At 37.2% G+C, this 18,317-nt stretch overlaps 1 protein-coding gene across 1 annotated transcript; it reads left to right on the top strand.

The window, feature by feature from the left end:
- Nucleotides 1-2,483: 2,483 nt before the first annotated feature.
- Nucleotides 2,484-15,147, top strand: LOC149257806 (uncharacterized). The gene is made up of 13 exons (XM_089388359.1): nt 2,484-2,520; nt 2,626-2,675; nt 3,838-3,926; nt 4,035-4,143; nt 4,326-4,394; nt 4,575-4,685; nt 4,803-4,872; nt 7,460-7,542; nt 7,625-7,691; nt 7,785-7,913; nt 14,679-14,742; nt 14,846-14,897; nt 15,070-15,147. Exons 1-13 carry the CDS (start codon nt 2,484-2,486, stop codon nt 15,145-15,147), a joined length of 1,008 nt encoding a protein of 335 aa, XP_089244485.1.
- Nucleotides 15,148-18,317: the final 3,170 nt, after the last annotated feature.

Genomic DNA, 18,317 nt, shown 5'->3' with positions numbered 1-18,317 from the left:
GGGTGATTACATGGAGCAGTAAGAAACAGAACACAGTTTCCTTGTCTTCAATGGAAGAAGAGTATCAAGCTATGTGTGTAGCAACATGTGAGGCAGTTTGGTTGTGGAGACTTCTCTAGGATGTCGGGGAAGAATAGAAAGATGCAACAACAATAAAATGTGCCAACCAGAGTTAAATCAAACTTGCTAATAATCTGGTGCTTCACCAGAACACTAAACACATTGATACACAATTCCACTTTGTCAGGGAGAAAGTTTAATCAAAGGAAATCCATCTTGTATATTGTAAAACATGTGATAATGTTGCAGACATTTTCACTAAGCCTCTTGGCAAAATTAAGTTTGAAATGTTTAGGGAGATGTTAGGCATATTTATGAACCCCTTCTCCATTAAGGGGGAGCGTTGACGATAATGGAGAATACTATAATAGTTTGAGTTGGTTCACGAGACCTTAGGATAGGAATTAGTTTCTATTTCTTCGGGTATGGTTCTAAATTCCCTATAGCTATGTGTGTTATATAATGTTTGATGTTTATTGAGAATGTAGAGCGTTCTGTAGAGCCAGACTCTCCTTCGTAGAGCTTACCAATGATTTTTTATTTATTAATTCAAGCATCTTATTTTGACACTTACAAGAAGGGTTTGCTGCAGGTTACTACTTATGGGTCAACCCTCCAAGGGCTCTAGTGATCTTTATGTAATTACGCGTTTTCACATTCATTATACACAGCTAGGTTCTTACAAGAAGGGTTTGTTGTAGATTACCACTTATGGGTCAACCCTCCAAGGGTTCTAGTCATCTTTATGTAATTATAGATCATTCAGGGGCTTAGCTCAGGTTTTTTTGTTTGTTGCAGGTTACCACTTATGCGTAAATAGTATAAGCGTTTAAGTCATGTATATATAATTATAAGGGTTTCAATTATGTATATATAATTATAAGAGTTTCAATCATGTATATATAATTCCAGTTCTTTTAGGGGCTTAGCTAGGCTTTTTTTTCGCAACCCAACACCCATTAAGAATTCTGAAATGTCTGAGAGGTTTTTATCCTCTAATGGAAGGGTTTGTTATAGGTTATATATGAAGGGTTTGTTGCAGGTTACCACTTATGGGTCAACCATACAAGGGTTCCATTCATGTATATGTAATTTTTCTTCCTTGACGAACATAGCTAGGGTTTTTATTTTCTGGCCCAACAACCATTAAGAATTATGGAATGAGAAAGAGGTTTTTACCCTGTAATGGAACTTTTTCCACCATTTAAACTTATGTCTTATAATATTTAAAAGATGTGTATTTCCAAGCATAAGACTTGTCACTGCTTTGAACACTATGGTTCTTTCTAACACTGATATTTCTATTTAAGATGAACATGTTCTTATTAGTCCTTGCCATCTGGCAATGGCCAGGGACTATAGTAATCCGAATGGGTTGATTTAGCATTAATTTGAAGTGCTATTTCAGAGAATGCGGTGGTTAGAGCAAAGTTTTAAAATGCTTTGTGCCAGGATGACCAAAGTCTTCTGGTTTGCCATCTTATTTGGCCTCTTCCCGAGGCAGGAGAGGTTGGAGCTTAGGCTATTTTCCTTAGCCCATGTTTATTATTGCTGACTGTCAGAGGATTTCGTATATTAATGTTAGCATTACTTAAAATTAGTTTGGATTGTTTGCAGTTTGAATTATTTGCAGTTTTAGTTTGGGCGTATTGGCAGGTAGGTGTTCTGCATGCAGGTGCTGCAGTTGTCCAGGTATGGCGGAGCCAAATTGACTGAGACTGGATTTTGAGGTTTCGACCTGAAAGGATGCTGGGATCAATTGCTTAATATGGACCAGGTACCTGCTTTCGCTCTCGCTTTCTGCCTTCTTCACTCAACCCACATATTTCCCTCCTTCGATTGCCCTACCAGCAGGCCCTTCTGATTCAAAGAGATTCGAGTGCAGCTGGTTCTGGTTGAACTGGATCCACTCGACCAAGAAACACTCATGCTACCGCGCCTCATGGATGCAGATTCAGCACTCTTGCCGACGCCATGTTTTTAGGGAGCACAAGGGCTTCAATTCCCTTGATTCCCTGGAATTCTCTGAATCCCGTTTTCAGTGCTGTAGTCACGGCTTCAGTGGAGAAGCCGATCCCGCAGTATCTTCTGGCAATCGCGTACCCCATCTCAGCTCGGCAATTGCGAATATCGGTTCCTTGCTTGAGCATGACATGACCAATAGGCCTCCCTCTGAAACATATTGCCTTGAACCATGGATGAGGAATCACCACCTTTAGCAGAAATTCACTCAGCTTCTCTTTGGATTTAAAAGCTTCCCATGTCATGAACTTGGTCACTTCTTCGTCGCTAGCCCATTCGTACAAGTCTTCCAAATCTGCCGGGCAGAAGTTCCTCAGTTCGACTTGCCCAACCCTAAAACTGTTATTCTTATTACTCACGCTACTGTTAGCTTCCATTCTTTCGATTTTTGATTCTCTCAAATGCTGAGTTGTGGCTCAGCTGTTCACAACAGACTAGGTAATTTGAATGAGCAGTATGAGCTATGAGTCTACAGGACTGCAACATCACTAAAGTTATTTTAATGTTCTGCAACGGTCTCTTCCGTTGCTGCTGGTTGTGCAGCTGCTTTCATCGTTGCCGCAGGGCGGGGAAACAGACTGGCACTGGGACTGGTGGGTTGATGGATTGATTCACTGATGGATGGGGAGTTGTACGGATGCATGTCTGAAGGAAGCTAGCACTGTTGGGACTGGCCGGAGAAACCACTACTGATGTTGTGGGTTTATGGATTTAATCCTCCTGCATCCTAGGGCTGACAGTCAGGGAGGTTAGACTGTTAAACAAGCAACAGGGGATGGAGCTTAGACGGTTAAACTGTAGGGCATGGAGCTTATGGCTGAAGGAATCTGTCTCGAGTCTCTCTGAACTGGAAGGGCTGAAGGGCTGACAGTAAGGGAGGTTAGACTCTTAAACAGCCAACAAGGCATGGAGCTTAGACGTTTAAACAGCCAAGAGTTTAAACATTCGAGCTAGCAGCTAAAAATTTGAGCCCGCAGCTAAGGTAGCATGAAGAGCAATGGTGCTAACATCTGTTTGGGAAGCTATGACATCTGTGTTGGTTAAACAGCCAAGAGTTTAAATCCCCTCTGCACAACCTAGTTCGTTCAGCTGAGCCCTATCTTGCCTGTATCTATCTGCTCATACGGGAGTGTTGGTAGCTGGATGAGACAAAGCCGAGAATGTGCAGTGGGCAGTTGGATTATCCTTTTGCCTCCTGTATTCATGATACAATGTTAAGTGGCATGGTTTAGGCCCTACATGCTATGCCACAGAGAAGGAGGTGAGGCATGTGGCACTGATGGGAGGGCCCACATGGAGGTGTTTTTATTTTTAGTTTTTTAATAGCTTTGTTTGCTTTTAATGCTAAATTACATTACGAATATCCCTGGGATTGGTAGCTGCAGAGTTTGGCAAGCAGGACCTGATTCGAGATAATAGAGTGTAAACAATCGAGAACTTATTATTATGAAGGCATGGCTTTGGCTGAAATTCTTGATGCCCTGAATAGGATCGGGACATAGAGCTTATTATTATGAAGCCATGGCAGAGCTTCACAATGGCACTGATACCTATTTGCGGAAATACTCGACGCCCTCAAAAGGATGGGAACCACTTTGGCTGAAATTCTCGATAGCCTGAATAGGATCGGGACAAAAATGGCGGATTCAGGGTCGAGACAAAAATGGCGGCTTCCGCAGCCAAGATATGCAGTCCAGTTGTGATAGGCATTATGACACTGTTACCTGATAATGATTTATAATTTTATATCTGTAGGATCATCGACTGCTCCCACCCCCTGATAAAACAAAAGATGATATACTTTTGTTTTTCAAACTGTATGATCCAGAGAGAGAAGAGCTCAGGTAATAGCTTTTGTTTATCTTGAATGTTCTAAATCACTTTGCCTTTCAATACAATGCCTTGTGGTATGTTTTATTGGGTCTATATGATTAAGTGTTGTTGTCTTTCAGGTATGTTGGGAGGCTTTTTGTCAAGGCTCTGGGCAAGCCAATAAAAATTATTACAAAGCTGAATGCCATGGCTGGTTTTCCACCAGATGAGGAAATTGATCTTTACGAGGTTAGTTGAATAAAAGCTTTTGGATACTGTGACACTAATTAGTGACGATGTCATGTGGTGCTGGCAAATTAATTATAAGCATTCTTATTCCAAGGTATCTGTGGATCCTTGTTGCACCTAGTTTGTTGGTTGTCTATGATCCATTGGTTAATTTTTGATGCATTGGGTGTTGTAATATGTAGGAAATCAAATTTGAACCAAATGTCATGTGTGAACCCATTGAAAAGAGAATTACTTTTCGATCTAGCCAGGTTAGTTCAGTTTTATACCATTGTTGTCAATACTTGTTTTATCATTATTGTATCTCTATTTATTTTAGAAAGGGTCAGTGAGGGGATTTATTATTCGAAATTCATGCAATGCAGTTTGTTACTAAGTATGGTTCCCTCACTATATTATTTCCTATATTTGTGGTGATGTCAATCATGCAGCTTGAAGATGGGGACATCATTTGTTTTCAGAGATCTCTAGCTACATCTGAAGAGGATATACATCGATTTCCAGATGTTCCTTCATTCCTGGATTATGTTCATAATCGGCAGGTACATAATCTACTGGTAGCCCTGTATTTTTTCACACTTGCAATTTCTTGGACCAGTCTTCTATCATTTAATTTGTTTGCAGTGCGTTTTCTAACCGATGTAAAATTATTATTAAAGAAAATGAAGGTTTTAATTAGTACTTTAGATTATATGGCACAAGCATGTATGTGGAACGCTCAAAAACTCAGTAAGAGATACCACTATGTATCTATGAGATGCAAAAACAGACTAGGAAGCTTAAGGACAGGTCAACATTTTGGCCAAAATACTTGCCGACCTAGATTTCACAATTTCTAAAGAAAATGATGTTTATCTTGGTACCATTCAGGTCGACTCACCATCCAAATAGATAGCTTTTCTGAATATTTTTGTTTTATCTAAAACTAGCAGCAAAACTGCATATATCTATGTCATGTTTTGGTCTCTGTCTGGTTTGTTTATGTCTGTGTATCGAAGCGCTTCCCTTGTGGGCCAGTTAGTCTGTCAAAGCAAGACCATCTGTATCCAAGTCCTTGTCTTCTGAAATATTTGTTTCTATGCTTGTATCTAGGTTTATTGCTTACAGGTTTACCATTTCTCCGAAAATATTCACTGGACTGTTACGATTTCAGCTCTAGCTGTTGATTTATTCCCAGGGATAATGTTATCTGTGTATGTGTAATTGTACTGGTAATTCTATTAGCATAGGATTGTTAAAGAAAACATGCATTGTCAATGTGCAGGTTACTGTATTAAGGCTCTATAGTTATTATTATTTTGCATATTAAGATCTATGGTGGTGAATTGTTTGGGCCATAAGCCTTTGATTATGGAGCAGAGTTCAAAGCAGATATGTTATATGAAAAGAAGGCAATGACAATAATTTGGTCCTATATTTGCCTGAAGGTAATCCTCATGTTGATCTGTGTATAAGCTAAATTGAAGAGGGGAGAGGGAACACCCCTGTTCTATTTCAGTGGTGCCAAAAATGCTTTCTGTGAACCCTCTCATTTTGTGATTTTGCACTGTGATTCTTGTAGAGTGACATGATGGCAATCTGAATCCTGTCTGGAGCCCCCAACCTAATGCAACCTATCAAATAAAAGTTACCTAGGCAATGTGCTAGTTTCCTGAAAGGTCAATTGACAGTTGGAATGCTAGGACCTTCTTGAACAGGGCTTCTTTAATAAGGGCTCTTAAAGTGAGTCCCATGAATGTTGTGGCAGCTTCTGTAGAAGAAGCCTGCTTGCCCGTTTTGCCAGAAGATTTATTTTAGTAGTAAATTTCCAAATGTTTAGTGAAGGAGTGTCTTTTTATGCCAAATAACAAAATAATTGTGTTGCACTAAAATTTGAATACTTATTTTGCTGATCAATGGGTTAAGTTTTTAAGTAGTGCCTATATAACTAAAATGCAACTTATACATGAAATAAGGTGTGCAATTCTAAATAGGTGCTTTTCTTATGGATGGGGTGCATGACTTTTCTTTTCAAATTTATGCATCAATTGCTTTTTTGAGTATCTTTGTATGCTCCCTCTGTTACCCGTTTGGGATGAAATTTTTCTGTAGTTTTTTTTGTTCTCTTATTTGTCCACATGCTTGTTTATCTTGCTTCTTTGCTGCCTCTCTATAACAGCTTAGTTCGCTTCTTCCATTAATCCTAATAGTGAGGAGTGTTAGAATGTGGTAAACAGGATCTGAGCAAGATGACATAAAATGGCTGTATTTGTAGATCTGTAGGTTCTGTCTGAGACACCTTGTATGCTTGATTATCATGTTTCTTTGTTGTTTCTCTTTATAACAGATTAGTTGTTGTTTTCCAATAATCCCAATACTAATGGTTCAAATATGTTTAACATGGTTTGAGCAAGATGACTTAAAATGTCTATATTTGTGGATCTGTAGTTTTTTTAGCTTGCATTGGGATTCCAAGAAGTATTATTTTATTCTTGGCATTCAACCACACGATTCCAATTAACTAATACTGACATAAATTGTTAAATATCTTCAGCAATTTTTTCTTCATTTACATGTTTCCGTTGGTTAAGGGTTATGCGAGCTTTTATGCATTAAGTCAACTATAATGCAAATGCATTAGGTCCCTATATCACATGGTTTGAGTTTTTGTTTGAGTTTAGAGACCAAGTTCAGCAGCGCAAAACTATAACATGAAGTTTGCAGTGAAAAACATGTAATAAATTCATCATTAAATTTTAGAAACTCAACGTATAAAATTTTCAAAATTAATAAAGGTACAAATTTAGGGATGTAGGTTTGGTTTTTTGAATTAGATTTTTTACTTCTATTAAAAATTGAATTTGAATAACTTAGGCATAAAGTTCAACTTGACATTTGTTTAGAGTTGAAGGTCTGCAAATTTCAAATTTCAAGCTTGAAATCACTGAATGCAGTGACTAATTTAGACCCAGCCTTTCTGTAGTGTTCACCCTCAGGTAGATATCCTATCTTCAATAAATTTGGCTGGTTAAAATGCTATTCTTGTGGTCACAAGGGCCAAAATTAGATTGTGAAGCACAAGCCAATGTGGTAGCACATGTTAGTGCTCTTACTGAAGCTTATGTGAAGCACATATCAATCTGTCTCTTCAGTGCTAAGTTGTAACATTAAAAGCATTTCTTCACCTTCCCCTTCATTAAGCTCGAGAGAATTATCATTTTTCCATCATCTTTAGTTGTTGTTATCAGGTAATGTGTCTAGTTACTTTTGCCTAATAACCATTTCGAGTGAGATGCTTTAATGATCTAATATTTTTCCCAAATAACTATTTGACCAGCTGCCGGGCCAGGACGGTACAAAATCAATAATGGGGGTTGCTGGCATAGTACCCAGGATGGACAGATGTTCTCTGCTTGTCTGGTAGAGCTCTTATCCTACTCAACTGGAAGTTAACCATATAGACTTCAATGGAAAATAATATTTACTCTTTCCACTACTACAGGACACACAGACAAGTGGATGCAAGTGTCCTCCTGGATTTAGGGGAGATGGTGTTGATAAGTGTGAAGGTATGTTGAGGCAGATACCTCGCCAAGTGATGAAAACAAATTTTGTTAGTGCAATTACTAATTCTCTTTTTGTTTTAATAACTTGCGGCTCAGATATAAATGAATGCAAAGAAAAGGTAGCTTGCCAGTGCTCAGAGTGCAGTTGCAAAAATACATGGGGCAGCTATGATTGTAGCTGCAAAGGTGACCTTCTGTATATTAGAGACCATGATACCTTCATAAGTAAGTAGTTCAGTCATCTGCATCCTATGTTTAACAATCTATTCATATGACTGCTATGTTATTCAGGGTTTTATATTGATTAATTTGCATTTTTTTTTAAGTTGAAGGTAAAGTAGGAAATAAAGAATAGCTTTCCAGTTAACCAGGGCTGAAGTACAATGGAATAAGTTGGTCATGTATTTTTCCATCCATAGCAAAGCCCTCCCTGATTTTATATCACCTATGTCTCTTGTTTTGTCAATATTGGCTATCAGTTCTTTTATTGTTACAAAAAGAATGAAAGAAGAAGACTTGTTATTTCTGCAAGCTCTGGTAGGGGCCGTACATCATCAGCAAATCGGAAGCTGTGAATAATTATATGAAAAGAAGGCAATGACGATAATTTGGTCCTATATTTGCCTGAAGGTAATCCTCATGCTGATCTGTGTATAAGCTAAATTGAAGAGGGGAGAGGGAACACCACTTTTCTATTTCAGTGGTGCCAAAAATGCTTTCTGTGAACCCTCTCATTTTGTGATTTTGCACTGTGATTCTTGTAGAGTGACATGATGGCAATCTGAATCCTGTCTGGAGCCCCCAACCTAATGCAACCTATCAAATAAAAGTTACCTAGGCAAACACTATCCACCATGCAGACTCACCTAGTTTGGCTGCTTAGAGTTTCTAAACATCTGTAAATCTCTGCTATACTGTAGTATGAAATATAGCTATAATGTGCATTAGTGAATTATTGATCTAAATCTGTATATAGCCCTGTTTGAATAAAATTTTAATTTGATCTGCAGCTATTTCAACGCTGCAATGTATATCAATGTTCTAATCTTTGCTATTGGCGTGGCGGCCTGGATCGCAAATCAGCCAACTTGTTAACAGTGCCCTTCTTATATGTAATTACTAAATGAAATTAGAAATCCCATCCATTTCAATTGTCTTGCCCGATGAAGCTTGCTCTAAGAACGTGAGGCTCAAGGTGAAAAGGCTAAAGGTTGATTCCATCTGTTGGACTTGGCTTAAGGCAAAGGCATCTGTATTCTTTCAGAACGTTCAAGTTGAAAGGCAAAGGCTAGAGTTGAAAGGCCAGAGGGTAAAGGCATCTGGCTTCTGGTTCCTGCCTGGCTAAAGGTGAGAGGTTACAGGCTTCATCTTCTGCTGATAGATTACAGGCTAGCATCTGTGTTACTTGGTGATGAAGGCAGAAGTTGACAAGCTCCTTCATTGGTCAAGGCTTAGAAGCTCAATTGAATCAGCATCTAGTTCGATTCTCAATGCAGGGACTTGCTGCCTCGCAGCCTCCCTTGTTAAATAAGGTCTCCGTAGTTCTGCTGGATTTTTTTTTAATGGAATTGAAAGTCATTATATTTTTCCTTGGGTCTTGGGTTTTATGTTATTCTCTCAGGTTTAATGTTTTACATTATTGCATGTTTCTTTCCTCTGATGTGCATTGTTTGATGTTTGATTTTTTTTAACATCGGACTAATTTTATCCTATAGTCAGGATAAACTTGGCTATCTAATCAAAGCTCCCGAATCTTCTGATCTATCACAAACTTAGAGAAGTATTGCATAACCAATGTGTCAATCATTTGATGGTTTAACGATTAAGTTTTTGTTTTAAGTCGTTCATCCAAACCAAGGAATATTTTATTTCGCTTTAACATTTCTTTAATTTTGATTTAGTTTTTTCCTTTTTATTTTTGGTTTAATTTTTTAATTTTGTTTGTCATATTTTATTTTTTATTTTTGTTTATCTTATTTACCTTTAATTTTTTAATTTTTAATATTTTAATTTTAAATTTTTTATCATATTTAATTTTTAAATTTTGTGTATCATATTTAATTTTAATTTTTCCATTTCTCATTTTTTTCATTTCAATTTTTTCATTTTTTATTCATTTTTTTTATTTTTGGCCCTTTTTCATTTTAATTTTAATTTTTGGTTTATTTTTGTAATTTTTTTTAGCATAAATAATTTATTATTATTAAATGTTTCTCTAGTTGTTTATTTTTCGGTTAATTTTTTATTGTTTAATTTGTAATTTAATTTTTTAATGTTGATTTAATTTTGTATTAAACAATTAATAAATAACACAAATGTTATTAGATTCTACAATTTTTTTATGAATGACCTAGTGGTGGCCTCAAATATTGGAAAAGTATTCAGATTGGGTGCGTGGATATATCACATTTATTAATGTTGATTTAGTTCTTTAATGTTGATTTAAACCACATGTATCAATGGTCGAATGTTTAATTTATTTTTTAACATCTACCTAATCTTATTCCATACTCGAGATAGAGTCGATTATCTGGTCGAAGCCTCCACAACATGTTGTTCTATCATGAAGTTAGAAAATTATTTCATAATGGATGCATCAATCATCTCATGTTTTAGGGATTGAGTTTTTGTTTTGTGTTATTGATCTAGACTAGGGAAGTTACCATAGTAACTACCCCCACCACTATCTTTTCCCCTTCTCTCATTTGTCGAGTCTCTAGTTGGAAAGGTTGGCTTTGCAATCAAACCCTCGCAAAACCTCAGGTAGACTTCTCTAGGCTAAATGTTTTATAGCTATTGTTTTATCATTCGAGTATGCCATTCAATTTCATTCTTAAAAGGTTCCACCGCAGGGTTGCAACTATGGCTAGGACTATATATGCAACTCAAACTTTTTGGCGTAAGTAGGAAACAAAGACGTATCCCTTCTGAAGGTTGGTTTCGGGAATCACTCGAAATTGGATTAGAATTGCCTCCTTCACCAAAATAATTAATATTTGTTTCCTTAATTCTTGTGTTTGTAGTATGCACAATGGCCATGGTGACCCTCATTCTCATTTCTACAAGTAATGTCAACTTCCTATTTTAATTTGTTGTCCTATACATTTTGAGAGTTTGGCTTTCAACTCACTCGTCGCTCATTCACTATAGGTATACTTTGTCGGCGGGAAGCTACCTAGAGGAAAGGTTTTCACGTTCATTCTACACACCCAACTTCTTACACAACCTTTTATTTTCATGTTTGATGTAGGTTACCACTTATGGATCAACCCTCCAAGGGTTTTAATCATCTATATCACTCCTTAATGGGCTTAGTGAGGGTTTTTATTTTTTGTCTCAACGGCCATTAACAACTATCAAATGACTGGAAGGTTTTTATACTCTAATGGAACTTTTTCCACTATTTAATAAATGTATATTTAAATTTTTGTTTTGTTTTCCAAAAAGATGTATGTTTCTTAGCATGAGAGCTATGGCTTCTCCAAACACTGTGGTTCTTTCTAAGAATGATATTTCCATTTATTAAATATGGTCTTTGTATTTCTGCATGAAAATTCTTCACATGGAATTGAAATTCATTCTATTTTTCCTTGGATTTAATGATGGTATCTTGAGTTTAATGTTTTACAATATTCCTATTATAGTTCCATTTGCAAATTCAACCATGTCGCACTTAAAACATTATATAACTATATAAAAAAAATTAACCAAAATGTAATTATTAAAAGATAGAGCTAGCGATTGTCTTACACAATATGACACAAGTTGCCCCAAGATGACATGAACACCACAGTTGAACAATTCACAACGATGCAAGCAAAACAAATGCAGACTTACTTGAGCAAAACCATACAACTGGTCTTGAATCTTTTTAAGACCAACATGGTGAAACTGATTCAATACCCCCAACAACCACGTTACATGCAAGAAGAGTGAACATCCATCCTTAATCTTTTCGATCGCCTCAAGTGCGACATTAATAGTGACGAGAGAGATTAGTAGACCATTTACCATTTAAAGTGGCAAGAGGGATCGACAGACCATTTAAAAGTAACATTCCCCTTTTTGCACTCCCACTAATCACGCCCGTAGATTAACTTTTCAGAGACAAATATTCTCTGCACAATTAATCCTCACCCTTGATTAAAAAATAAATCCACAAACCCACATCCAAACTTAATTGAAATAAATACGCCTATCAAAAAAATATATTTTATTATATAAATTATAAATTAAAATATTAATTTTAATTTTAATTAATAAACATGATTTCATTTAACTCTCTTTCTTTTTATGTGTATTCTATGTTATGCATATTGCATTAAAAAAATATAAAATTATAAAATATATTACATACGTGCCATCCTCATCTATCTCGATTAATGTTGAGCAACTAGACCATGGAACGTTCAGAGTTAAGCCCAAGTTTTATCTTTAACGGCCTCTACCTTCACGAAATAATGGTGTATCAAATCCATCATACCCATGAAATCTCCTCGTGTAACCCTATTGTTGTCTCTGCCCAGTCACAATAATATCGAGATTCACATTAATTGACAAAGAAGGCAAGCAGCCAGCCTAGTGGTGGTGGTAGATTGAGAAGCGAGTTTGTAAAAATAAAGCATGCATTGATTTTCATTTTGGCAAGTACATTTCATCCTAGGAATGCTCTCATCCCTAATATTTTGTTAGTATCATCGTCTACTTTGAATAACATAATAGTATTTGCACTATTTGCTTTTCATGAGCGGCTTTTGCGTCATCATGGTGAAAAACTATTCGTAGTTTATTTGTTATAATTTTTGGTTAGGATTGGATTAAGTTGTGAAATCTCCATATAATCTGAGTGTCTAATAATACCTTTTTAGTAACATTCTTTTAATATTACCTTATAATATATTGAACAATAATAGAGCAATAGTAATATATCCAGTTTCAACTTGCAAAAAACTATATAGACAGACAAGGCAATGGAATCTTAAAAAGAGGAGACACACAGACAAATAGCTCGCAATTGAGATACATACAGACATATAGCTCGCAATGTATTTCCTACGTAATTGATTTTAAGCTTTTATTATATCAAGAAAAGAGTTTGGTCACGTCATGTGCAACAAAGCAATTATGGGCAAAATTGTTCCTCGCATTCAACGATCAAATTGTTTTAGGAGTGCGTATATGGACATGAAAAGATTATATTTTTTTATTTAAATAATATTTCTTCAATCAACGGTCAAATTTATGTTGCGCCGCATTATGAAAATGGAATAAGTTGGGATGATAAATTTCAAATCACTGATTCTATCATATTTGACCATCAAACCTGACTAATGCAGTCCCAATCATATCATGATGAATAGTTTTGATTGCAGTTTTAATATAGATCAGTAGCAATGATATAATCAAATTTCTGGGCGAATTTCATCATAAATATATGAATGAAACTTAATGTAATATATAGCTGTGAGGTATTATGGAATTTTGTTATTTATTTTAAAAGTTTTTTACCATTTGAATATGATTAAATATTTTTCCGAAAATTATAATTTAAAATTAATAAAAATATAAATTTTAATATAACTTACGCTAATACTTTAACTTCCTTGCTGCTTTCCAATGAGAAACAAACATTGCTTTTCCTACTAAAAAATTCAAAACTAATCTTTTAAACACGTGTATAGCACCATTTCCTAGTTTCCAAAAGATAAATTGTCGAGTAAGTTTTCTTTTCTCGCAGAGTGAAATAAATTGTCATATGCCCGCTTATAAGTCTATGGCACGTCCACGTGTAAGTAAAGCTTACTCGTGCATATGCCATAAATATTGTAATATATAAAGTTGTGTAAGTTTTAAATAAAACCAACGAGATGTATGTTAAAAACTGAAACGTCTAAGTAGGTGAGTCCTGATTTCTTTACGGCCAAGACTAACATGTAAAGTTATTAGCCACGTGATTAGAACATGGATTTTGCGGATTATTATGTGCGGGCAACAATTTGGCCGCTTCTTATACATTATATAGAAATATAAAATTTTGATCATGGTAAATAAAAGGCCGCGTCTACCAAGCGGCAAACTTTCCTTCAAAAATTTTTACGGGAATTTCCATTTTTTTTGGAAAATTTGAAGAGCGGTTAAAGTATAAATAAAATAATGGATATGTAAGAAAACCACAGTTATCAATTTCCAATTGAATTCCATTTCCATTAGTTATGGACTATCTAAAATTTAATACCAGAAAAAATTCGAAATATCGGAGTTAAACAACGTTGTCTCTCCTCCCCTATTTTATTTGGCATTTACAGGAAACATGATGGGACTAGCCCGTGCTATATGACTTAATCAACCCAATAACCGTTGATTAACAATGATTTAAAAAATAATTATTTTATTAACCAGGGCTTAGCGCTGATATTTTAGATTTGGCATTGATTGTTGTGTTAATGATTTTGTACGCTGAGAGGACAGTTGTCCTGGCCTCGGGCTTCCATCCCGCGTTTGGCTAAACCCTAGGGTATTGGTTTCTCCCGGTCATTTTCACTATGCTCTGTTTGGGTTGTGAGCTCTGCGGTTCTGTGGGTGACTATCACTGTTATGCAACAATGTTTTGCTCACGACAACTGTGGCTTCTTCGTTGGTAAGTGGCAGCTGTGCCTCAATCTTTTTCTTGGTTTACGCTCTTGCTGGCTTGGCTCTGCTAGTCGTTGGTTGAACTATTGTGAGGTTCTCTACTCCTTTGGTGGCTCGATGCTCACTGTCTCATTTTTGTTGCTCGCTCGGTCTTTTGGAGTTTGTTTATGGTTCCTCTGCTACTTGTATGGTTGTATCATCAGTTGATTGTGTATGCATGCGTTTGTGCTCAGGTCGCGGCCTCAACAGGACCCTTCCATTCGACGTTTGCTCACTCTAGCAAGGTAAGTTTTCTCTCCCTGATGAAGATTATGCTCCCAACTTTTTTGTGCACTAATAGACTCGGCTCCTTGCGAGCAGGGTTTTGTTTTGTGACGGCCGCGGTCAGTTATGATTCTCCTTGTCCAGCATTGCTGTCGAGAGGGTAAGTTCTTTCGGCATTCTCTTTCTCTTCCTATTAGTCTTCACTGTCTTTTTGTTTTGCTTTCAAACCACGGTGCTAACGCCTTGTTGTATTGTCTATGCAGGTCGCTGGTCTCTGGCTGGAGTATCCCTCGGCTCCTTCTTCGAATGGAACCGGTAGGATCTTTCCTTGTTGTCTCTGTTTGGTCAAAGGGTTTCTAGTTGTCTTTTCTTGTACTCGACCTGAGTCCGGTTGCAATGCCGTTCGGTTGTGAGCAATTTTGGTTTTCTGGTTCGGTTGACTGAATAATGTGGGTTCTGCCGTGAACTGTAATGAATTTTGTTTAAGGGTTTAAACCCTAACCCTCTTCTCATTGCTCAGCTTTCGAAGGAGGGTTTTCTCGCCTTCAGGACTGCTGGACTTTAGACTTGTAATTGTATCATTGGAACCACAATGTTTGCTATTGTAATTATTGTGAAAAATTAATGAAAAGGATTTTGTATTAGTGCGCACAAGATTACCTCTTACTTGAATTCGGTTCAGTGACTGTATTTGTTAATGATGACTCGCTGTAGCATACTTCTCGTGCCTCTATAACTTCTTATCGTGCAATGGAACTATATGTTCGGTCTTCGTTGTTTATATCTATGTTTGTCTTGTAGCTATGCTTATGCTTGTCATTTATTTTGTAAATTCGCCTCTGTTCTACAAGGAAGGATGTTGAAAGATTGTTTAATTGTCTTCTTTTTACACATAGCAAGAATTAGATGAGAAAGGACATAATAGCTATTCAGATGGACTCAGGAAAATGAAAAGAAAATAACTCTATTTTGTATTATTCTTCTCTGCCCAGAAAAATGTCGAACCCCGTCCATGTTGTGTACATCTGTTTTATAATCTTTACAATATAGTTAAGCAAACTGTTGGCAGTTGCTTGTTTAGTTATGTAGTTGTTAACTATCTTGCTATTTTGATTCTTTCGTTCTGTAGAATACAAAGATAATATTTTCTTTCCTGTTACTTTGTTTTTTTTTCAAAAGTAAATAACTATGAAGATAAACTAAACAAGAGACCAAACAACCATGTGTATGCAACTACTTCTACCTGACTGTACTGTCCCCAACTATACTATCCCTAACTACCTATTAACAGACAAAGACGTAAAACAGGCTCTTAATACTGTTCTTAATTAACAAACATAAATGAAATTCAAATTACTGATGAACCTCTCCTCCTTAGCTGAGACCAACACTCGGTCATGGCGCCCTTAGCTGGATGCTCCTGCATCAGGCTCCCGGGGTAAAAAAATTCATGACTCCGATCCATGAGCTTCTCGACTGAATAACCCGCCTGCTCTATCTGCTTGGCGTCAAGCCATGAACTGTCCTCAATAGGATGGTTCTTCCACTTGACCAGATATTGCAGATACTCTTTCCGCCGAGTTCGCTTGGCCACCTGAGTGTCGAGGATCCTCTCGATCTCAGGGGGCTGAACGTAAGGCATTTGTCTCATCCAAGTCTCACTTCCATCCTGGGTGTCCCGTGTAGGCCATGCTGTACTATCTTCTTCTGGATCAGTAGTGTATGGAAACAGGTCTGCCACATTAAAGATGGGCGAAATGCCTATTCCTAGTGGCAGTTGTATTTCATAAGCATTCGCTGAAAATTTTCGGAGGACTTTGCAGGGGCCTATCTTCTTGTATTTCAGTTTGTTATACGCACCTCTAGGGAAACACTCCTTGCGCAAATGTGCGAGGACTTCATCCCCCACATTAAACTGCACTTCTCTCCATTTCAAATTTGCTCGCTGCTTATATTTTGACTGCTGTCCTACAATTTTATTTTCACCTGCTCGTGTAAATCATTCATCGCTTTAGCGAAATCTTCCCCATCAACACTTCGTCTTTCCTGTTGTCCTAGATCTCGTAATTCATGCACTCTGTGACAATGCATGCCATATAAGATCTGAAAAGGACTATAACCTGTGATGTGATTGGGTGAGTCGTTGTAAGCGAACTCTGCCTGGGTAAGTACTCGATCCCACATCCGCGAATTTTCACCAATCAAACTTCATAGCAGGTTCCCCAGACTCTTGTTTACCACCTCTATTTTCCCATCGGTCTGTGGGTGATAAGCAGAGCTGTAACTCAACTGCGTGTCCATATTCTTCCACAGGGTGCGCCAAAAGTGCCCTGTAAACTTCACGTCCCTATTAGAGAGAATGGACTTAGGTAGACCATGTAGTCTGATGATCTCTGTAAAGAACAAATGGGCCACGTGAGTGGCATCGCTGGTTTTTCTGCAAGGGATGAAATGTGCCATTTTCGAAAATCGTTCTACTACTACCATCACCAAATCATAACCTTGTTGTATCCTTGGTAGACCCAAGACGAAGTCAAAGCTGACTGAGTCCCACGGTCTACTTGGAATGGGCAATGGCATGTAAAGTCCCGTATTTCGGCTGTGTCCTTTTGCCAACTGACACACTTTACATCTGGTCACAAATATCTGCACATCCCTTCACAAGTTTGGCCAATAATAAAAGTGGCTGAGCTGCTCTAATGTCTTGTATATGCTGAAGTGTCCGGCTAGACCTCCACTATGCTTCTCCCGAATGATATTTTCTCTCATTGAACAGTTAAGAATGCATAATTGTCCTCCTCTAAACAAAAACTTCTCCTAAAAATTATAGTCCAACCACGGACTATTATCTCTCACCAACGGATTCTGATAGGTTTCATACGCCTCCTTAAAATCCATGTCCGTCTGATACAAGTCTTTCAAGTGCTCAAAGCCCAACACTTGAATTGTACTCTCTTACAAAAGTAAGTCTCTTCTGTTCAACGCATCTGCCACCTTGTTGGCTTGCCCGCTGATGTGTTTCAACACAAAGGTGAAACTCTGCAAATATTCAACCCACTTAGCATGTTTGTGATTCAGTTTGTGCTGTTGCATCCCATACTACAATGCAGAATTATCTGAGAACAAAATGAACTCATTCCCCAGCAAATAGTGTCTCCAGTGCTTCAGTGCTTGGATGACAACATAAAATTCCTTGTCGTAGGATGAATACTTCTACCTGCTTTCATTCAACTTCTCGCTGAAAAACGCAACAGATTTGTCTTCTTGGCTAAGTACAACTCCAATGGCCGTATCACTTACATCACAGCGAACCTGAAAAAGCTTTTTAAAATCTGGAAATCTCAGGATCGGTCTCTCTATGATCTTCTTCTTCAGTAGCTGAAAACTCCTTTCCGCTGCCTCAGTCCAACGAAAAGGCTGATTTGCCTTCTTTATAGTGTCCAACATAGGTGCGCAAATTTCACTGAAATTTCTTATAAATTTTTAGTAAAAACTTGTCAGCCCATGAAAACTACGTACCTCAAACAGACTTTTTGGGGATGGCCAGTTGACAATTGCTGCAATCTTCTCTAGGTCCATCTTCAACTCACTTTCTGCAATCACGAAACCCAGATAAACCAATTCTTTTTGCAGAAAAGTACACTTTTTCAGATTTATCAGCAGCTTATTCTGCTGCAATTTTTCCAACACTTTTTGAACATGTCAAAAGTGTTCCTCTCTTGACTTGTTGAAAAT

The sequence above is a fragment of the Pinus tabuliformis genome, chromosome 6 (assembly GCF_031772625.1).
Source record: "Pinus tabuliformis cultivar Carrire ecotype Pingquan chromosome 6, CPIR1, whole genome shotgun sequence".
Lineage (NCBI taxonomy): Eukaryota > Viridiplantae > Streptophyta > Pinopsida > Pinales > Pinaceae > Pinus > Pinus tabuliformis.
Note: the sequence above shows the minus strand (reverse complement) of the source record. Positions and strands in the feature narration are given on the sequence as shown.